The 18,177-nt window shown below is 31.9% G+C and overlaps 5 protein-coding genes and 1 long non-coding RNA gene across 6 annotated transcripts; 4 read left to right on the forward strand and 2 right to left on the reverse strand.

Annotated features, from left to right (window-relative positions):
- The first annotated feature begins 73 nt into the window (after positions 1-73).
- Positions 74-2,189, forward strand: Pcd (pterin-4a-carbinolamine dehydratase). Its single transcript, XM_003707128.3, has 4 exons — positions 74-657; positions 802-1,030; positions 1,637-1,756; positions 1,834-2,189. The coding sequence occupies exons 2-4, from the start codon at positions 914-916 to the stop codon at positions 2,014-2,016; spliced, it is 420 nt and encodes a 139-aa protein (XP_003707176.2). The 5' UTR covers positions 74-657; positions 802-913; the 3' UTR covers positions 2,017-2,189.
- An 88-nt stretch (positions 2,190-2,277) lies between these two features.
- SdhD (succinate dehydrogenase, subunit D) lies at positions 2,278-3,673 on the reverse strand. The gene is made up of 4 exons (XM_003707117.3): positions 3,413-3,673; positions 2,972-3,111; positions 2,703-2,896; positions 2,278-2,583 (listed from the first exon to the last, which is right to left on the reverse strand). The coding sequence occupies exons 1-4, from the start codon at positions 3,465-3,467 to the stop codon at positions 2,367-2,369; spliced, it is 606 nt and encodes a 201-aa protein (XP_003707165.2). The 5' UTR covers positions 3,468-3,673; the 3' UTR covers positions 2,278-2,366.
- Positions 3,674-3,900: 227 nt separating this feature from the next.
- On the forward strand, positions 3,901-7,276 carry Pus7 (pseudouridine synthase 7). Its single transcript, XM_012294325.2, has 6 exons — positions 3,901-4,252; positions 4,335-4,829; positions 4,897-5,373; positions 5,498-6,281; positions 6,359-6,510; positions 6,587-7,276. The coding sequence occupies exons 1-6, from the start codon at positions 4,084-4,086 to the stop codon at positions 6,883-6,885; spliced, it is 2,376 nt and encodes a 791-aa protein (XP_012149715.2). The 5' UTR covers positions 3,901-4,083; the 3' UTR covers positions 6,886-7,276.
- A 1,839-nt stretch (positions 7,277-9,115) lies between these two features.
- LOC105663676 (uncharacterized) lies at positions 9,116-12,237 on the forward strand. The gene is made up of 5 exons (XM_012294328.2): positions 9,116-9,143; positions 9,983-10,189; positions 10,482-10,651; positions 11,060-11,225; positions 11,725-12,237. Exons 1-5 carry the CDS (start codon positions 9,116-9,118, stop codon positions 11,964-11,966), a joined length of 813 nt encoding a protein of 270 aa, XP_012149718.2. The 3' UTR covers positions 11,967-12,237.
- Positions 12,231-17,485, reverse strand: LOC100877705 (beta-galactosidase). The gene is made up of 10 exons (XM_003707130.3): positions 17,105-17,485; positions 15,905-16,077; positions 15,644-15,794; positions 15,226-15,289; positions 14,984-15,078; positions 14,523-14,750; positions 13,895-14,066; positions 13,698-13,819; positions 13,021-13,425; positions 12,231-12,732 (listed from the first exon to the last, which is right to left on the reverse strand). Exons 1-10 carry the CDS (start codon positions 17,174-17,176, stop codon positions 12,319-12,321), a joined length of 1,896 nt encoding a protein of 631 aa, XP_003707178.2. The 5' UTR covers positions 17,177-17,485; the 3' UTR covers positions 12,231-12,318.
- A 159-nt stretch (positions 17,486-17,644) lies between these two features.
- On the forward strand, positions 17,645-18,067 carry LOC143265841 (uncharacterized). The gene is made up of 2 exons (XR_013040610.1): positions 17,645-17,785; positions 17,884-18,067. It is a non-coding gene; the product is annotated as an uncharacterized LOC143265841 (long non-coding RNA).
- The last annotated feature ends 110 nt before the right edge of the window (positions 18,068-18,177 follow it).

The raw sequence follows: 18,177 nt of genomic DNA on the forward strand, positions 1-18,177 counted from the left end.
GACTTACCGAATACATTTCTCTAATAGTTTTTACATGCGTACATTTTTAATAATTTTTCTGGATAAAGTTATTGCTCAGTTCTATCTTAAATGAGTCGGAAGTTTTTGAATTTGAATTGAAATGAAGTGCATAAGTGTACAAGCTTTGGAAGCTGCATCCTTATGTTTAATTCAAACGTGTTTTCGCGGGTAATATCTCAAAACGATGCTGTTAACGCTGCCTAGTGATCACGTATTGAACTATTCAAATGAAAACTTGCGCGTTTTTTTTAAAATATCTTAAACGTCGCCATCTAGCGGTAGAATGAGGGAACTAATGAAACTGTAGTTTCAAAAGTGTGTAGTTCACCCTGTTCGCCGGAGAGATGGCGCCACTTGTTCCATTTTCGAAAAAATCAAATTAATTCTAATTTTATTGGCTTAAAGCAAAACAATGAGAGTCAAATTATTTGATAAAGAATTCCTAATTTAATAAAAAAATATCTGTAAGCAAAAGCTGTAACAATTTTAAATAAATCTACTTTTAATTTTGCGAGTCGTATTTTGTATATGCGAGGTTAACTTCCAAATAACTGCATTGATCCTTACAAGTCATATACAGTGTATATGTAATGTTTTTAACTGTGAAACCAAGAAATTGTCTACTAATTTGTAATGGTAAAGTATTATTTAATGTTTTCATATAAATTCACGGGATGAAACGAATTGGTTGGTAAGGTTATGATCGTAACATATACAAATTTAGTTTTCATTCATAAATACATTTTGCAATTTTATAATCCATTTATTTTAAATTTTTAGTAAACAGTTCGTGGATGTAGTCTTTAGCAATCACTTGTTGCATTATCGTTACATATTCATTAATTTATTGATACATAAATTTTGCGACGCAATCAAGTAAAAGGAAAGTTTCATGGCTACTTTAACGCGCATGCGTTACATTAATGGTGGGGGGATTCTTCGGGAGAAAATATTCCAGATTTTCAATCGAAGAAGCGTATCTGCTCCTGGTTTAAAAAAAAAGACAATGGTAAGTTTATTGTGATAAATGTATAATATAAAATATTAAAGGAATATCTAGTATTGTACAGTGATACAAAAAAAATTATCAACATACCTCGATCGAGAATTTATTTCTACTGAATAGATTTTAACTATTTCGTGAATGTTTTTCATTTAAATTTTGTACCATTTTAAGTCATTTTTAGTTCAATATGTAATTTCTGTTGTTTACAATAAAAAAATAAATTTTAAAATATGTATATCGTGTAGAGACGATTTTCCCGTAGTTTGGGCGTAACAAGTGGTTGAGATTAAAAAAAAAATAGTGATAGAAGTTACAGATCAATAACTACATCACTGAAAAATTACATTACGTAAAATTTATGCTTGATTAATGAAATGATGAAAATATTCCGTTTTTATGTTTTAAAATTTATTTTTTTTCGTATATTTTTATGAAATACTTCACTCTAAGATTTTCTTAAAATTCTAATTAACTAATTATTTAAAAAGTTATTTCGTTTTTAAATAGTAGTTTATGACCTATGTAAAAGAAATATTTTACAATAAATTACTACTTATTTTCAATAAAATGTAACTAGACATAAACTTCATAAAAATCTTTGACTTTTAGGGGAAGCTTACTCAAGAACAAAGAGAGAATGACTTAAAACCATTATTAACAAATGGTTGGTCTGTTCAAGAAAATAGAGATGCCATATACAAAGAATTCCTATTTAAAAATTTTAATGAGGTATAAGCTAGCTTAAAAAAATTTAATTCTTTGTTTTATTTACTTGTAGAAAATATATTTCTCTTCTACATTTTTAGGCCTTTGGTTTTATGTCCAGAGTAGCATTACAAGCTGAAAAAATGGATCATCATCCTGAATGGTTTAATGTTTACAATAAAGTAAATATCACTTTGTCTTCCCATGATGTGAATGGTCTATCACAAAGAGATATTAAACTTGCAACTTTCATAGATAAAGCTGCTAAATCAGATGGAAAGTAATATTTAAGTTATGTAATAACTGAATGAGTTCCAAGTTGTTTCTTAAAAATAATAATGTATGTAAAATCAGTATGTTGTAAAAATTGTATTACCAATGTATTACATGGTAAATGTGAATATTGTACTTATTCTGTTTTACACTGTTATTAAATAAATAAATCTTTTTTCAGTTATGTGGTGATTAAATAATTCTACAAATCATTTAATTCTATGCTTTATATATCTTTTATACATCTATGAAATAAAAGAATGTTATACATCTTTAAGGATAAAGAATTTATTCTGAAATAATTTACAATATGATTATAAAGTACCTAAATTAATCATCTATTAAAGTGTTAAAATTACAATTACTCCTCAGCAGATGCCTCCTTCTTTGGTGGTGTTTTACCAATAGCCCAAAAATCTTTAATAGCCCGTGAAACACCAGGACCATCATTTATAAGTATGAACAATCCACAAAGTGTAACTGCTGAAAGGATTATTAATGAAATGTGCAAAACTTTTGGTAATACTGGTCCAAGGATAATAGGACGTGCGTAATCTGTAACCATTGCCTCTAGACCCCTATTAAAAGAAAGATTATAGTGTAACAGGATTACATTACCGAGTTATATATTAATCTAAATATTAATGTGAAAGCTTATTATAAAAAATCTCATTAAGATATAAAAGTGAATATTTACCAATGCGTATGCATTACAATTAGAACAGACATTAGTCCATCCAGAATAGAATTTTCCATCATTAATGCAGCAGGAATTACAATAGGAAGTGCAGCTGAGGCAATTTTTTCAAAAACCCAGAGACGTACATGATCACCAGTAATTCCACTTGATTTTCGATTAAATTGAGTGCTAACAGTTCCATTGACTGGAAACTACAAAAACAACATTTATGATATTAAAGTTTGTAGAAATAATTGAAATAAAAAAATATTAATGTAATAAATTACCTTTGTCAAACAGTACTTAGTTTCATGTTTTGTAGCATTAGAATTTAAACATTGTTTAAAATTTGTAAGGGTTGTTGATGTTCTGCCAAACTGAGGTGGTTTACACGAGTTTGCAAAAAGAGTAGTTTTAGAAAGTGATTCTGTAAAGATAAAGTCATTTACATTGCTACTTCCTACATGAGTACTTGAAACATAACATAAATTGATATACATATCTAACAAATTGAAATTAATTTTATAAATAAATATTTTATTTTATTGTACATGCATTTTACATTCTATCTTTTATTATAATATAATAAATTAAATAGCATAACATCGAGTAAAACGTATAACAAATGTGTGCTAATAAGGTTATTTCAATGTTAGCAAAAATAGTCAATCAAGATTATGTAAAGAGTAGGAATTTACATATCTTTCCAAATTTTAAACGCAACTTACCTAGCTGTTTCACTTTATGGAAGATATTAGGTGTTACTATTTTCTTAATGATCATTTTGAAGTTGTTAAGTATAAAATCTTCCGGAAGAAATCTTATTTAACGATAATGAATCCCATTCAAGTTTTGTGACAACCAAATGTTGCAATTACAACACAGGCAGGAACATCGCTATATCTATATAGATATGGCTCATACATTTACAAGTACTGTCAATGTATGTCGATTGTTCTTTAATCTCTCGAATTTATTTTAAATTTAACTCCATACGAATACGAAATAACGTAGAAAAAATTGTTATATAATTTATAAAAATATTCTTTCGATATATTAATATATCAATTATAAATAATTACTTATAACTTAATGAATACACATTTATTAAAATGAATCTTTTTGATTAATAAATTATATTTTTTATAACTTTATTCGCAATTACAAATATAGGAACATACATTATATATATTATATTTGAAGTATATTTTTGGTTGAGAAACACTGTGTAGCACGTGTTGTCGATTTGGTTATGGCTCTGTAAATACATCAAGTTGGTATAGACGTGGATCTGTAACAAAATTGAACCGGTTACTTTCAGAATTTCGAAAAGAAAAAAGATTTGTAAGCAACAAAGTAAAAGCTAATTGAATTCTATATTGAATTTAAATAAAAGGCAATGTCCGAAATGGCAAATAAAGCTACTGATTCAGAAAATAGTTCTAAAAACAGTGGACTTGCATGCGGGCCTGAAGCAGATAGCACGCGTGAAAAATATCATAGAGATTTTAAAAAAGATTGGCGAGCAAATTCTAACTATAAACGAAATCGTGGTTCATATCACGCTGGTAAGATTCTATTGCTAATTGTTTAAAATTATGTATGTACAAAAGAGTAATCAATTTTTTTTATCTGATTTTATTTTAAAAGGATATCGAAATGATAATTTTGGTCGAAAGCCATTTAAGCGTAACTGGTCAAACTTTCAACAGGATGGTGGAAGAAAGAAGCTGAAAGTTGGAAATCGGTTAAGAGAATCCGATGTTAGTATTACAGAATATATTGGTGATCAGGGATTTTCTGGTGTAATTAAAGAACGATATACAGATTTTCATGTCAATGAAATTGCTTTGGACGGAGAGATAGCTAAGTTAACTAATCAAGATATTCCACCACAACCAGAAGATAATGAAAATCTGGAAGATTTAAAATCATCTGTCCCAGATACAATATGGGATCAGTTACAGACTTTAAAAGATGTAGAAACATCATCCATAGAAATTGATGTAACAAATGTGGATAAAGATCAACGTAGAGCAATTCATGCAATTGCTAAAAAAGTGACAGATGTTGTTAGTCAAACCATAGATAAAGATAATAAGAAAATTATGATGATTTTGCCTCGTAAAAAGGATAATAGAGATTGTATGTTAAACATTTGTCCCTGCAATAATGGTTATCATAGTATACTAATGTTATTTTTCTCTACTAGGTCAAATATTTCACAGAGACAATCGTAAAGATTGGAAAAACAGGGATGGAGAATATTGTTATTTTTTGTTGCACAAAGTAAATATGGATACTATGGATGCTTTGAATCAGTTAGCTATGAACTTACGTATGAAGCCAAATAATTTTAATTATGCTGGCATGAAAGATCGTAGGGCTTGGACTACTCAGTGGGTTAGTTTAAGAAAAGTGGAACCATCAGATATATTAAGAGCAGCAAAATGTGTACGTGGAGCATATGTAGGGAATTTTAAGTTTGTGAAAGAACCTTTGAAATTGGGAATGCTTAGTGGTAATCATTTTAGAATTGCTTTGAGAAATGTCAGTGGAACAGATGAACAAATTGAGCAAACAATGACCTCTTTAAGAGACCAGGGATTTATTAATTATTATGGTCTACAAAGATTTGGTACTGTAGCTGCCATTCCAACTTATGAAATAGGCAAAACTTTACTTCAGGGTAATTATATTTTGAATTTGAAAGATTCCGACGATACAATCTTTTTCAAATTGTCTATAATTTTATATACAGTTCAATTACTAAATTATTATTCAAGAATATGTGTTATATGTGTTAAAATTAGGTAAATGGAATGAAGCAATTGAATTAATTTTGAAACCAAGAGAAGGGGAACAAGATAGAGATTTAGTAGAGGCTAGAAGAATATATGAAATGACTAAAGATGCATATGCTGCATATAAAAAGATTAAAAGATCCGATAAAATAGAAGCTGCTCTTTTAAAAGGAATTTATACATCTGGAAATAACAATCCCCAAGGAGCTCTAGATTCAGTACCAAGAAATACTCGGTTAATGTATATTCACGCGTATCAAAGTTACGTCTGGAACCACATGGTATCGAGAAGAATCAAAGAATTTGGAACGAAACCTATAGTAGGAGATTTAGTATATGAAAATAATACAAAGCAAAGAGACCATGATGAAGCTGTATACGACAGCGACAACGAACGCGTGATTGAAGATACTGCAGAGTCTAATGAAAATACGGATAAATTAGAAGATGAATCCTGTGCAAATTCAGTAAAGGAGGACGAGGCAACCGAAGTATCTACAGAATCAACGTCTACCTCAATTAAAGAAATAACAAGTGCTACAGAAAGTTGCTTGAAAATAGACGAAAATACAGAGAAAAGTAAAACTACTACCGAGGAAAGTGAATGCGAAGATTTATATAATCTCTCTCCAGTAAAAATTCTTAAGGAAGAAGATTTGCCTAACTATACATTGGCAGATGTACTGATGCCACAAGTTGGGTGGAAAGTTACGTATCCACCTTATGCTAAACCTTGGTTCGACGAGTTCTTAGCAAAAGACGGACTCACAACAGACCTTAGACAAAAGAATAAGTAAGTTTGTTGGAAAATAGCTCTGTATACTGATTCTTCTAATACAAGTATTTGTATTTTGTCAACTTCACTTTCAGAAAATATAGTTTGGGAGGTACTTACAGAAAGATATTACAAATCCCATCAAATTTATCATGGAAAATTATGCATTATAAAGAAAAACATAGTGATCTTATCATGTGTGATATTGATGAAATGAGAAAGTCGACACCACCAAAAGATGAACCAGGTAAAAATTATAACTGATGTTTAATTCATTTGTTTCACTGAATATTTATTTTTAAATAAAATTTTAACATTTTCAGAAGGACAGTATAAAGCTTTAATTATCGAAATGTCCTTAAAGTCTTCTACGTACGCGACAATGGCACTGCGTGAAATTTTAAAATTCGATACCTCTCCGCAAGCACAGGCAGCGCAGTACGCTGCATGTAATACAGAAGTGGAAAATTCAAACGATTCACCGGATGCTACAGAGAAGGAAAATTCTGCGGAAATCGATAATACTAACAACGATGAGAAATGTTCGAAAAGCGAAGGGCAAGATGCAAACTCTGTTGACGGAATAAAAGATGATAAAACGGAAACACCCGATGCTATATAAAAACTGTGATATGTTGTTTTATCATTTAAGAAATGATATCCTAACTTTTTCATACGAGCAAATAAATCGTAGAAAATATTTACATATACAATATTAGGTGTACAATAAAATAAGAATCAAGGTATTATTTAACGAACGTTATTTTTTTTTACAAATATATGTCAGCTTTATTTTATTTATACATATAGTGAGAATATGTTCGAAGATTCAGAATACGTCTTTTTTTATTTTAAATTCAAAAACAGAGTAAATAATTCCGTTTCAGTTTTTAAAGTTACAATTGATTATATGTTTAACATAGAAAAACATTTTTATAGTTCATATGTATACCTGATAAACAAATAGAAAGATTCTTTCACTCGAATAAATTACACAAATTCATATAACCAAACCAATATTCTTTTTTTAAATCCACCCTAACTTTACAAGCACAAAATTGTGGTACGTCGTTCGCGATTCCCTTCGAAATCGATCTTCTGCGGTAATGTCGTACACAAGGTAAATCGAAGCATTGTTGCGCGTGGTCGATGAAGGAGCGATTTGTAATGATTCAGAGGAGACTTCAATGGTGTTAATATCCTCTCAGGTGACAAACGAGGGAACGACGCTGTGGGACGTCCGGCGTCCCGATGCCGTACGACAAATTATCTCACCTCCGGTTGAATACTGTGAAAAATCGTCAATATCGTGACAACGCATTACTGTCGACGGACGAAAACGTATCGTTCAAGTGATGTAATTAAACGTCATTCTACTACAAACAACGCGTTTCATGGCTACCTTCTGATAACAAACATTTACACATAACATTATTAATACTACTTATATACTTATTCACAAAATTTCACAAAGTTTTAAATTTTTATTTGTTTCAACCGCGTTTTATTTGACAGATTATTTAATTTGTAGTGTTTGCAGGTAAATAAAAATTGAATACTATCAATGTTTAATTTTTTAAATTTCTATCAACAAATTGTTAGTATACGTATACGAAAAATGTTACAGGATTTGTATGCATGACTTTTACTTTACGTGGGAGTATGGGACTATTAACATCCTTGGTACCAGTTGGTACGATGAAGTAATAGATGGTACGATATGGGACAGCACATTATTAATTCTAGAAAAAAGTCCGCGAATTCTTGCTTCTTTTATAACAAGTCGTATAGATTGATAACGAAAGAAAAGCGAATAAAATAGAAAAGTTTCATTGTGTCCATTAGGAAATTACGAGACAATACATCCGATACTAAAATAAAAGATGCAAGTAGTTTATCGTATCCGTCCATATATTCAACAAAAACCGATGCTTTATTACATTAATCGGTTGATTTATTTAAATAATTACGCGAGGGGTTTCTTCTCTTCACATGTATTGTTATGAAAATTATCTTTTTTAAACGCAGCTTCATCGATAAATAAAATGTGTGAAAGAAATTACGGACTTAGCGAAAGTTATACGAAAATCCACTGCAATAACTAAATTTGGGGACATAGCGATTTAGGAGCATAGAGATTTGGAGATGTAGGAATTGGCGGATATAGCGATTTGGGGCTGCTGCAATTTGCGTATGCAAGAATTTGGGAATATAGGGATTTGCAAATGTAATTACTCGAGAACGTAGGAATTGCTAGATAATTTAGTGGATAATTTAGCTGAACATGGTATGAATATAACAACGCATGAAGAATTCTGCACATAAGAGAATTCTTCTTCAACGGGCCTCCATATTATAAAATTGAAATCTTCCCCAATCTCGGTATCATGTTTCAACACTAAAACTACCAAAACCCTTTTACAAGTTTTTTATGTTCACTTACAAAATTTCTTTAAAATCATTCATGAAGGTAAATAATTAATGTGTATATTAATTCATGTTTTATCATCTATTTATTCATTTTGCAAGTTCATTTTTAATTTCAGAATGTCAAATAAACTTCAGAAAGATATTGATGAAGTCTCGTAAACTTTGAGGGGTTACATCTTCCATTAATAAGGCCACATGTAAAATGAATTTCTGCTATTTTTTAATTACAATAATACGATGTCGTAGTGACTTGCCTGAAGATCTTGAAATATGTATTTGTAACCGTTCACTGATCATAGTGATATGAAACTTACTTTTGCCAAAATATAATAACTTTTAGCTTTAAAGCGCGTATGAAAACTTCACGCAAGTATTACTGTCCTTAAAATGTTTAACTGCTTTTTTAATAAACTTAGCAGATAATGGGGTTCCATATTCATAGAGAAGTAGGTTAGTTGTATGTAAGGTATGTTGAGTAACGTGTCTATTTATTGCGATGTTGTGTATCATCAAAAGTCAAAAGATAAGTATACGTCAAACTCCGCCCTCCGGTAAAAACGCCGCCTTCTGACATGCGCCTTCGTGGTTACAACCCCCTTTGTCACCTGTAATCGCCTTTATAATCTGTTTGGGGTGGTGAGTATCTAATTCGGGCTTATCCTTCTTCATGTCCAGATCCATCGACCAAGTGCGAGAAATTTTGTTGTTAGTGTTCTTTGTGCATTTTTTTTATCATTTTGAGAACGTTGAAAAAATTGTGATGTCCGGTAAGGGTCAAATATTTAAGGATACAAGTTTTTTGAATAATTATTTCAAGAAATAGTTTGACGTTTTTAATCCTTCTTTTTCCAAGTATGGGTCATACATTTGTTTTAATTTAAATATGGAAGAGATTCAGTAACTTCTGTCAGTTTTGTTTCTTCGGATTTACTTACAAAAATTACGCTGTCCATCAATTAGAATTTTCTAAAAGTTCATCAATTAGAACACGAGTTTACTTTGATAAAAATTTCCTATTAGTTCCCAACTTTATAGTTACTATTTTAACATAAAAATAAATTTAGTGTTTATTAATTAGAACATGCTTCGTTTGTTTCTATCAACTTTCTCATTAGTTACAAACTAATAGTTACTATTTTAGCACAAAAGTAACTGAATCAGTGATGAAATATTTCTTGAAAAAATAAAAAAATCAAAGACTTTGAGAAAGTTTTAGTAAGATCACAATTCGAAGTGTACATCAAATATTAATACAGATTTAGACACCAATCATCAATTATAAATTTGAGAATATGTTTATATTTATTACAATTTAACCGAATATGCAGCATGTGGAGTAGTGCAAGATGCGCCTCTAGATTTGAGCTGTCGCGGATCCGAGAAGAAGTTAAGCTTAATAAGTTCTTCGAAGTTTCAAAGATGTTTGCCATGTCAGACGTGTGGCAAGAGCTTTGACAGACCTTCTTTGCTCAAAAGACATCTTCGAACTCATACAGGTCAGTTCATATTAATTTTTAACTCTATTTCGAATTTGCAATGTATGTACTAACAAAAATGATTTATTGTAAATTTTAAATTTGCAATTTACTGAACGTGAAATATTTTAGAATGATTTTATCCTTTGAAAATGGCGGTACATAGTATGTTACAATTTTCCTAGTAGTCAATGTACGATACAATCTTAATATACAATGTACAATACAATCCTAATATACAATGTACGATACAATCTTAATATACAATGTACGATACAACTTAAAAATATAATACAAATATGCGTTTGAATAGGCGAAAAACCACATGGTTGTACAGTGTGCGGGAAAATGTTCAGTACAAGCAGTTCCTTGAACACGCACGTCAGAATCCACACTGGAGAACGTCCACACGAATGCCCTATTTGTGGAAAACGTTTTACAGCTTCGTCCAACTTGTATTATCATCGAATGACTCATTATAAGGTTTTTATCTTGTTCATTTCAAAATTAATATTGTTGCCTGCTTCAATTGCATTATTATTTGCTTTGCCTTAAATGCATGTCCACCATTTTAACTTGAGATAGGTTATTACGTGGATGAATGCTACTATATTGTAAAATCCCTTGAAATACTTTTTGCTTTCAAAGCGAGTCTAAGGGGTTCTTTAAGATAACTGTAAATATGTGACGTATCTATCCGTCTTCACGCAGCCGATTACTTTCATTATTCTCACGACACAAATTTTTATTTCATATTTATAGTTTGTGGAATGTATAGAAATGAATATTGCAGTCGAAACTTTGTATCATTCAAATATTATATGGGTACTTATTGTATTAGTAGAATAATATGCATATATTGTATTAGTATAATAGAATACATGTACGTAGGAAAAACCCCATAAATGCAATGAATGCGGTCGCTCTTTTCCAACCCCCGGGGATTTAAGGGCTCACGGATATTCCCATAGCGGTAACTGGCCAATGCGGTGTTTGATTTGCAATCGAGGATTCTGTAAACCTGGAGCTTTACATCACCATATGCAACTACACACTGGTAAGCATCGTTGACAATGCAATTTGTGAACCCTTAATTTTTCATAAGTATTAATCCTAAAAAATATTCGTGCGAGAAATATTTTAATTAAGATTTTTCTACGGTGATTTATTTCTTTCATTTTAATCGATACAAAAAGGTGCCAATATAATCTTGTTTGGTTTAAAATAACAAATATTGTGGTCCAATATTTCTTGTGGTTGAAACAAATATTGTGGTTCAATATTTCTTGAGGTCCAAACAAATATTGTGGTCTAAGTTACTTTTTGTCAATTTCTGGACAAAGTGGAGTTTCAGGATTATTTTGTAGTATTTTTATTTTCAAAAATCGGATGATAAAATTTACGTAAACATTTCTTAAAAAACCTTGCAATTTATCACTTAGCAATCTTCATTTAGTAGTTGATTTTTGGTACCAACGAGTGTCCTCACCCCAAGGTTAAAAAATAAATAGATTATATAATATAAAGAACAATAACAGATTGTTTTCCTTTTCCAGGTAATCGACCATATCGCTGTACCACATGCAAAAAACAGTTTTGTTTAATCAGTAATTTACGATCGCACGAACGGTCCCACGATCCTGATATGACAATTGGAAGTGCTGTTAATTACTCAAACATAGAAAGTAAAGTGTCAACAATGAGTGCGATCAGATTTGACGACGCAAGCAAAAACCACTTGCAATTTCCTACAATTTATTCCTGGACTTCTTGGATACCTGTACATTATCCGAAATGAACATGATCGCAGTGTAAACGTGTTATGATACAATTTTTATCAGTCACCTGTGAAACGAGACCGATTAATTACCGATAACGATTACCGATAATTGTAAGCGTTATTTACATAAAATCATACGTAGAACAGTTCGAAGTTACATTAAAGTTGCGACGCTTCTAATTTTTAAAAGAGTATAACGAAGGGTATAATTAATAAAGTATAACGAATGTACAAAAGAATGTAGAACTTAAATCGTACATAGATAATAAAGGGAACGCAGTATTTGGAATGGAATAACTCATACTTTATTTTTCTTAAAAAGTACACGTAGAAAATAGATTTCTGTAACAAAAGGAACAATTAAACGTTCTCATTGCTCGAGTATTGGTTTATAATCGAGGATCGGTTGAGGTTGTAACTTCATTTTCCTCGTGTTCGGTACGTATTCAAGTTCCAACACTATCAATTCATTTTCACCCGTTTTCAAAAACGGTGCAGGAACGTACAAGGTCACTTGAGGCCCAGACACCGGCCAGTATCGACCTAAGTTGTGCCCGTTCACGAAAGCCACCCCTTTGCCCCAACCGAATGTGTTCAAGTACGTGTCCATCGGTTCACCGGAGACAGAGAAATTTCCACGAAGAACTACTGGACCGTTACGAAGAAATCCATTTTCTATCGTGATCGTTTCGAGATCGCTAACCCCACTCATGTCGTCTAATTGATATCCAACCATTCTCCAGGGTCCAAGCGTAGCGTCTCCAAAAGTTACGTTCGAGATTCCCTGTAAAAAGACGAATAAATAAAATAAACATTTGATTGGAAGAAAGGGACATTTATTTTTAGGTATATGTCAGTAGTAAAGCTAATTTTTTTTAATGATACAGAAAAAGAAATCATAAGGATGTCTTTAGCTACTTGTGTTATGAAGTTCTTCTATTGATATTTTCATTTTTAAAGGGGAAGAGATGCACAATTTTACTGACTGAGTTTTCTGTTTCTATCAAAAATTTTTCAATTCCTAAATGTGTTCTCTGTTTCTATGAAAAATTTCAGGTCCTCAGTGACCCACCTTATAATCGTAAAGCCCATGTCCAAAATTCAAACGGCCTTGATTTTCAACCAGTAGCTTCAGTTTCCGTCCATAAGGGTTTATGTTCAAGCTGTGTATTTCACTGGTACGACTTAAGATTCCAAACAGATAATTATCAACGTAGACCAACGCTCTGTCTCGAACTATAGCACTCAGGATCGCAGGATCCGAAATAGTAGACGGTAAAGTGGTTTCGTAGATCATTAGATAATGAGATAGTCCAACTGTTTCGAATGTCAACGGCTCTGGTGCTTCCACTGCTACGGTTGAAAACAATCCTTCACCCAAGGGTTCTAATAATTTCACTACTGGAGAAAGGAGAACGGAACCGTAATCTCCTTTGGGGGATACTGATGGAATTGATGTGTTTGGCAGCGGCAAATACTGTAAAAAGCGAGTTACTTATTATAACGGAAATGAGAGAAATGAGTCTTTAAAAAAACTTGATGCGCTACTTTTCACTTTCATGAGACAACGGGTTAGAATACAAAAAAATTAGAATATAATTTACTTTAATATTAATAAATTTATATAAATAAATTAAAGAATTTATATTAATAAATTCATTTTTAATAATACATTATTTATTCTTAATACGTCATGCAATTGATATGTGCATATGTTTTCTGATTTATTATAATTCTTTTTTATAATACCTTAGAGATGACGTTTCTAATTTCAAAATACTTTGTCGTCGGATCACCTGCTTCCGTTAATGGAGCATCATAATCGTAGGAAGTTAATTGTGGATTGTACATGTTTCTATCGCCATTAGCACCTGTGGAATCGTGACTGTGATTTAATATCGTAGAAATTAGTATTGATAGTTGATAGAAATTTAATAATAACTAACCAGAGGTGTAAGCGAAATTTGTACCGCCATAAAACATGTATATGTTGACTGATGCACCCATAGACAATATTTCGTCTAAGCTTTTGGTGACTACTCCGGTTTTTACCCTTTGAAATGGTTCTTGCCAGTGCGACAGCCAACCGGGGTAAAATTCGGAATTCACCAACGGTCCCTGAAACAAGATTTTCGATTAGAAAACGAAACTTTGCAATTTAGAAAATCAGAAAATTATAAAATTAAAAAACTAAAAAACTAAAAAACTAAAAACCTATAAAACTAAAAAATTAAAAAATTAAAAAATTAAAAAATTAAAAAACTAGGAAACTAAAAACTTAAAACACTAAAAAACTAGAAAATTAAAAAGTGCAACATATGTAAAATTTCAAGATGTATTATCGTGTAAATGATAATGATCAGCCTGTTTCTAAAAACTTGAAAATAATTATGAGAGTGAACAACTAAACAATCAAACCGATAATGTTCGTGGCAATTAAAAATGAAATTTGATTAATAAAACATTGATTAAAGACCAGCTGTTCCACTTGAGATTAATAATCAACAAGTGTTTATTGTAGAAAGAATGTTATTTACAAAGTCATAGTGTATTTCGTTATCAGATGGTACTTACACGTGGCTGATGAGTGCGGAGCGTTTCAAAATTTTTCCTCACATTGCTATTAGCTCCGAAGTCGATGGTGGTATAAACATTTGGTATAGATCCACAACGAAGCATAGTATCCTCCGTACCATCGGTTGTGTACAACAAAGCCTTTGTTCCAACTTTTGCACTTATTATATCCCGCAGATGAGTCTTGTATTCCATGCTGCAACCGTAGCTTCCGTACTCGTTTTCTACCTAAAATCGTTGGGCATTTTCATAAAATGAACCCTTTTTAATCTTAATAAGACGAATTTTATAAAATTTGATTTGAAAGATATTCATTTAATAAGACAAATACGGATAAATTTTTAAGAAGGGACAAATTCTTCATAAAATCCGAAGAACAATTCCCTAAATATCGCAATTAAAAATTTGTTAATTAGTCGACCAAATAAAATTGCGAACACAGTTTTAAAATAAAGATATACCTGAACCATTATTATGGGACCCCCATTTCCTCTGAGATACGGTTTAACGCGTTCTAGTACTTCGTTCAGATACACTTCCACGTATTGCATATATTCTGTAAGATAACGAAGCAATTTAAATGTAAAAAATGTTGATAGTTACGCGACACGAATATCGAAAGCTGAAGAGTGTAACTTGTTTTCAGTATATTCTGCGACATATCCCTTTTCACATTCCGAAAGACATTTTGAAATATTCTTACGTTCATTGTTTGTACGTAGTCCGTCGACCGGTACACGTGGCAATAACCAATACGGAAGACCTCCCTGAAAATATAATGTGCGAAAGGAAATTTAAAAATATTTTCCTAGAATTTGTAAATTCTATTTACGAGATTTATGAATAATTTTAAACTAATTTTTAGAAATATTAGTTTGAGTATTATTTACTATTACTGGGCAGTAAAATTAATAAACTTGCTGTAGTAATAAGTTAATCTTTTTATGTGTTTAATTAAATTTAAACGATAAAAGGAGTAACTTACTGTGGAACTAAAATAAATTATAATAAAACAAGTTTTTCTACTTGTTTTTTTTTCTAAAGTTTACATTCTAATAATAGTTATATTAAAGGGTAAAAATTACACACAGCAAAAGGGTTGTTTTCTCGAAGATACTTACAAAATCTCTTTCCGCACAAATATAAGGACCCGGTCTCAAAAGAACGAGTAAATCTTCCTCATGAGCAATCTCGATAAATTTCTTTAAATCCGCATCACCTGTCCACTCCCATTGGTCCTCCTCCGGTTGATGAAGACTCCATTCAACGTAACTACATAATTCGAAAGATTTGACTTTTACCAAGGTCCGACTGTATTATGACTATAAATAGCAACGCGTACAAACGAATTTAAATCTGTGCATACGAAAATATTGACTTACGTCGACACGGCATTCAAACCAGCAGCTCTCATTTTCCTTAAACGATCTCTCCAATATTGCCTCGGCGTCCGGAAGTAGTGAAAACTGCCAGAAACGTATCGGAACGGTTTTCCATCGAGTAAAAATTGATTGTTCGTATAATCGACTTCGAAACCAAATTTTACGTCTGTGTTCTGAAATTGCAAAATACTTCTGAAGGAATTTTCAAGGTTTTCGTACAAAACAAGGAATTTTCAAGGTTTTCAACGGCTTCGTTAAAAAGAAACGACTGAGAAATTCATAACTGCAATACTTTTTAAATTTGATTGATAACAAAGTTAAAAATTAAGTCTATCTTCAGAATGAACACACTTTAATCCTACTCAGCAATTCTGATTAGGTTACTGATCTTGTTAATCAATTTAACTCACTAAATTTCACGCTTCAAGCTACTATATTCTCTAATACGTTCAGCGCATTAAATGTTACGATTATTTCTTTGAGAATTTAAGTTCTAATACCTTCTTCATTTCATACCAGTTACATTCTATCTTGTTACAATAACATTTATTAATAGCACTTATTTTCACATTGTTATTAAAATAACGCTGATATAAAGAAATCATGCTACGATATCTGAGCTCCTCAGCTTCTGATAATTTCGAAAACTTGCAAGGAGTCTGCAGACCGCCAATATTCAATAGCCATAGATCTACATAAATATATTTAGCTTCAAAAACATTCGGTTTGCCCGAAATCTTAGATGTAATTTCAATTTCTAAATATTTAAACACAGGGTTACTTTAATACTTAGAACATCATTTCTATAAATTAAACACGACATGAATTCAATTCTAACATTAAAACTACCAAACTGGTCAAATGACCGCTCCACAAGTTTCTTATTTGGTACACATTTTGTTAACATTCCTTAAAATCAGTATTGATTTTCATAAAAATAAAGAATACATGTGTGTACTAATTTATATTTTGTTTATTTACTTTTCATTTCAAATTAAGTACACATTATATGTCGGTTTACTGTTATCGAAACATTTTAAATTAAATATTCAATGAAACACCAAGCTCAGTTGTTAAAATCGAATAAATAAAATATTAGTTCAAGCAGATAATTATACTCCAATCAACATCGATGGAATAAACCATAAGTACCTCTCGAGGAATTTCAACAATTATTTTTCAAATTAATTGTATACTCACGTTGTCCACGTGACGATTGACCACCTCTCCCATAGCGCCGGTTATTGCCAAAATTAGCAGAACGGACCACATTTTGTCTTCCTGTATGACAACCGTTATTTTTGCCAGCCGGAGTTTGACTGCGAGTCTAAACAGTTTTGTTGATCCAATCAATCGACGTCAGATCGTCGAAAGTTCAACATCGGTGAAGATGTCCGTTGGTCGACGAGGTCAGTTATCGGTGGAATATTTGCGATAGCGGCATATCTTCGGTTCGATATCTCGATTGCCGCTCGAAAGTTGTCGAGAGCGGTTTGTAAACTGACCGACGTGTAAAATGAACACCGACGATGCCACCGGCTCGTCGTTTCGTTCCAGTTTGTCCGACACGACTGGCTGGCTCTGCCGAGGAAGTCGTAATGTGTGCTGTGACCCGATCGAGAACAGGTCGAGATATCATTGGCCGATATAAAACGTGTCACGGGCACTATACTGACCGATGGTTTCAGGATGACTGCGAGCATGATTGCGAAGCGCATCTGCCGTCAGTGTTGGTCAGACGGCCGTTACGCGAACGCTTTGCTAATTATGTGACCGGCAATCGGAACGAGACGATGCAGAACGCCTCGCAATAATGAGCCGCGATGACATGCGTGTCGCCTACGATCTTGATGTATAACCTCGAGGTTCATACGTGTATAAGTACATATTAATTAATTTCACTTTACCTTGTACCTTGCGCTGCACCATCGATAATCTTATTGATATGTGATTCTTATCCCAAACTTATCTTTATTCAGTCGGTGATTTTATAGAGAAGTGGGTCATTCCTTGAGGATTTTTGTACAAATATTTCGTAATGTTTTGTGATAACGGGAAAAATGGAGTAAGCAGAATGTATCTACTGACGTAATCGTAAATGTTAATAAAGAAGTTTTGGAAATAAGAAATAAGTCCTCCATTTCGTTTCTTGGAAGAATTTTGGACAAAGCTCTGGAGGTTTTTACATGTGCGGTAAAAAATCTTATTTCCCTAGGAAGTTTCTGTTTGGAAATTTGAAGATCCCATGTGGGAACTTGTTCATTTTGAAATAA

This window comes from Megachile rotundata, chromosome 1 (assembly GCF_050947335.1).
Source record: "Megachile rotundata isolate GNS110a chromosome 1, iyMegRotu1, whole genome shotgun sequence".
NCBI lineage: Eukaryota > Metazoa > Arthropoda > Insecta > Hymenoptera > Megachilidae > Megachile > Megachile rotundata.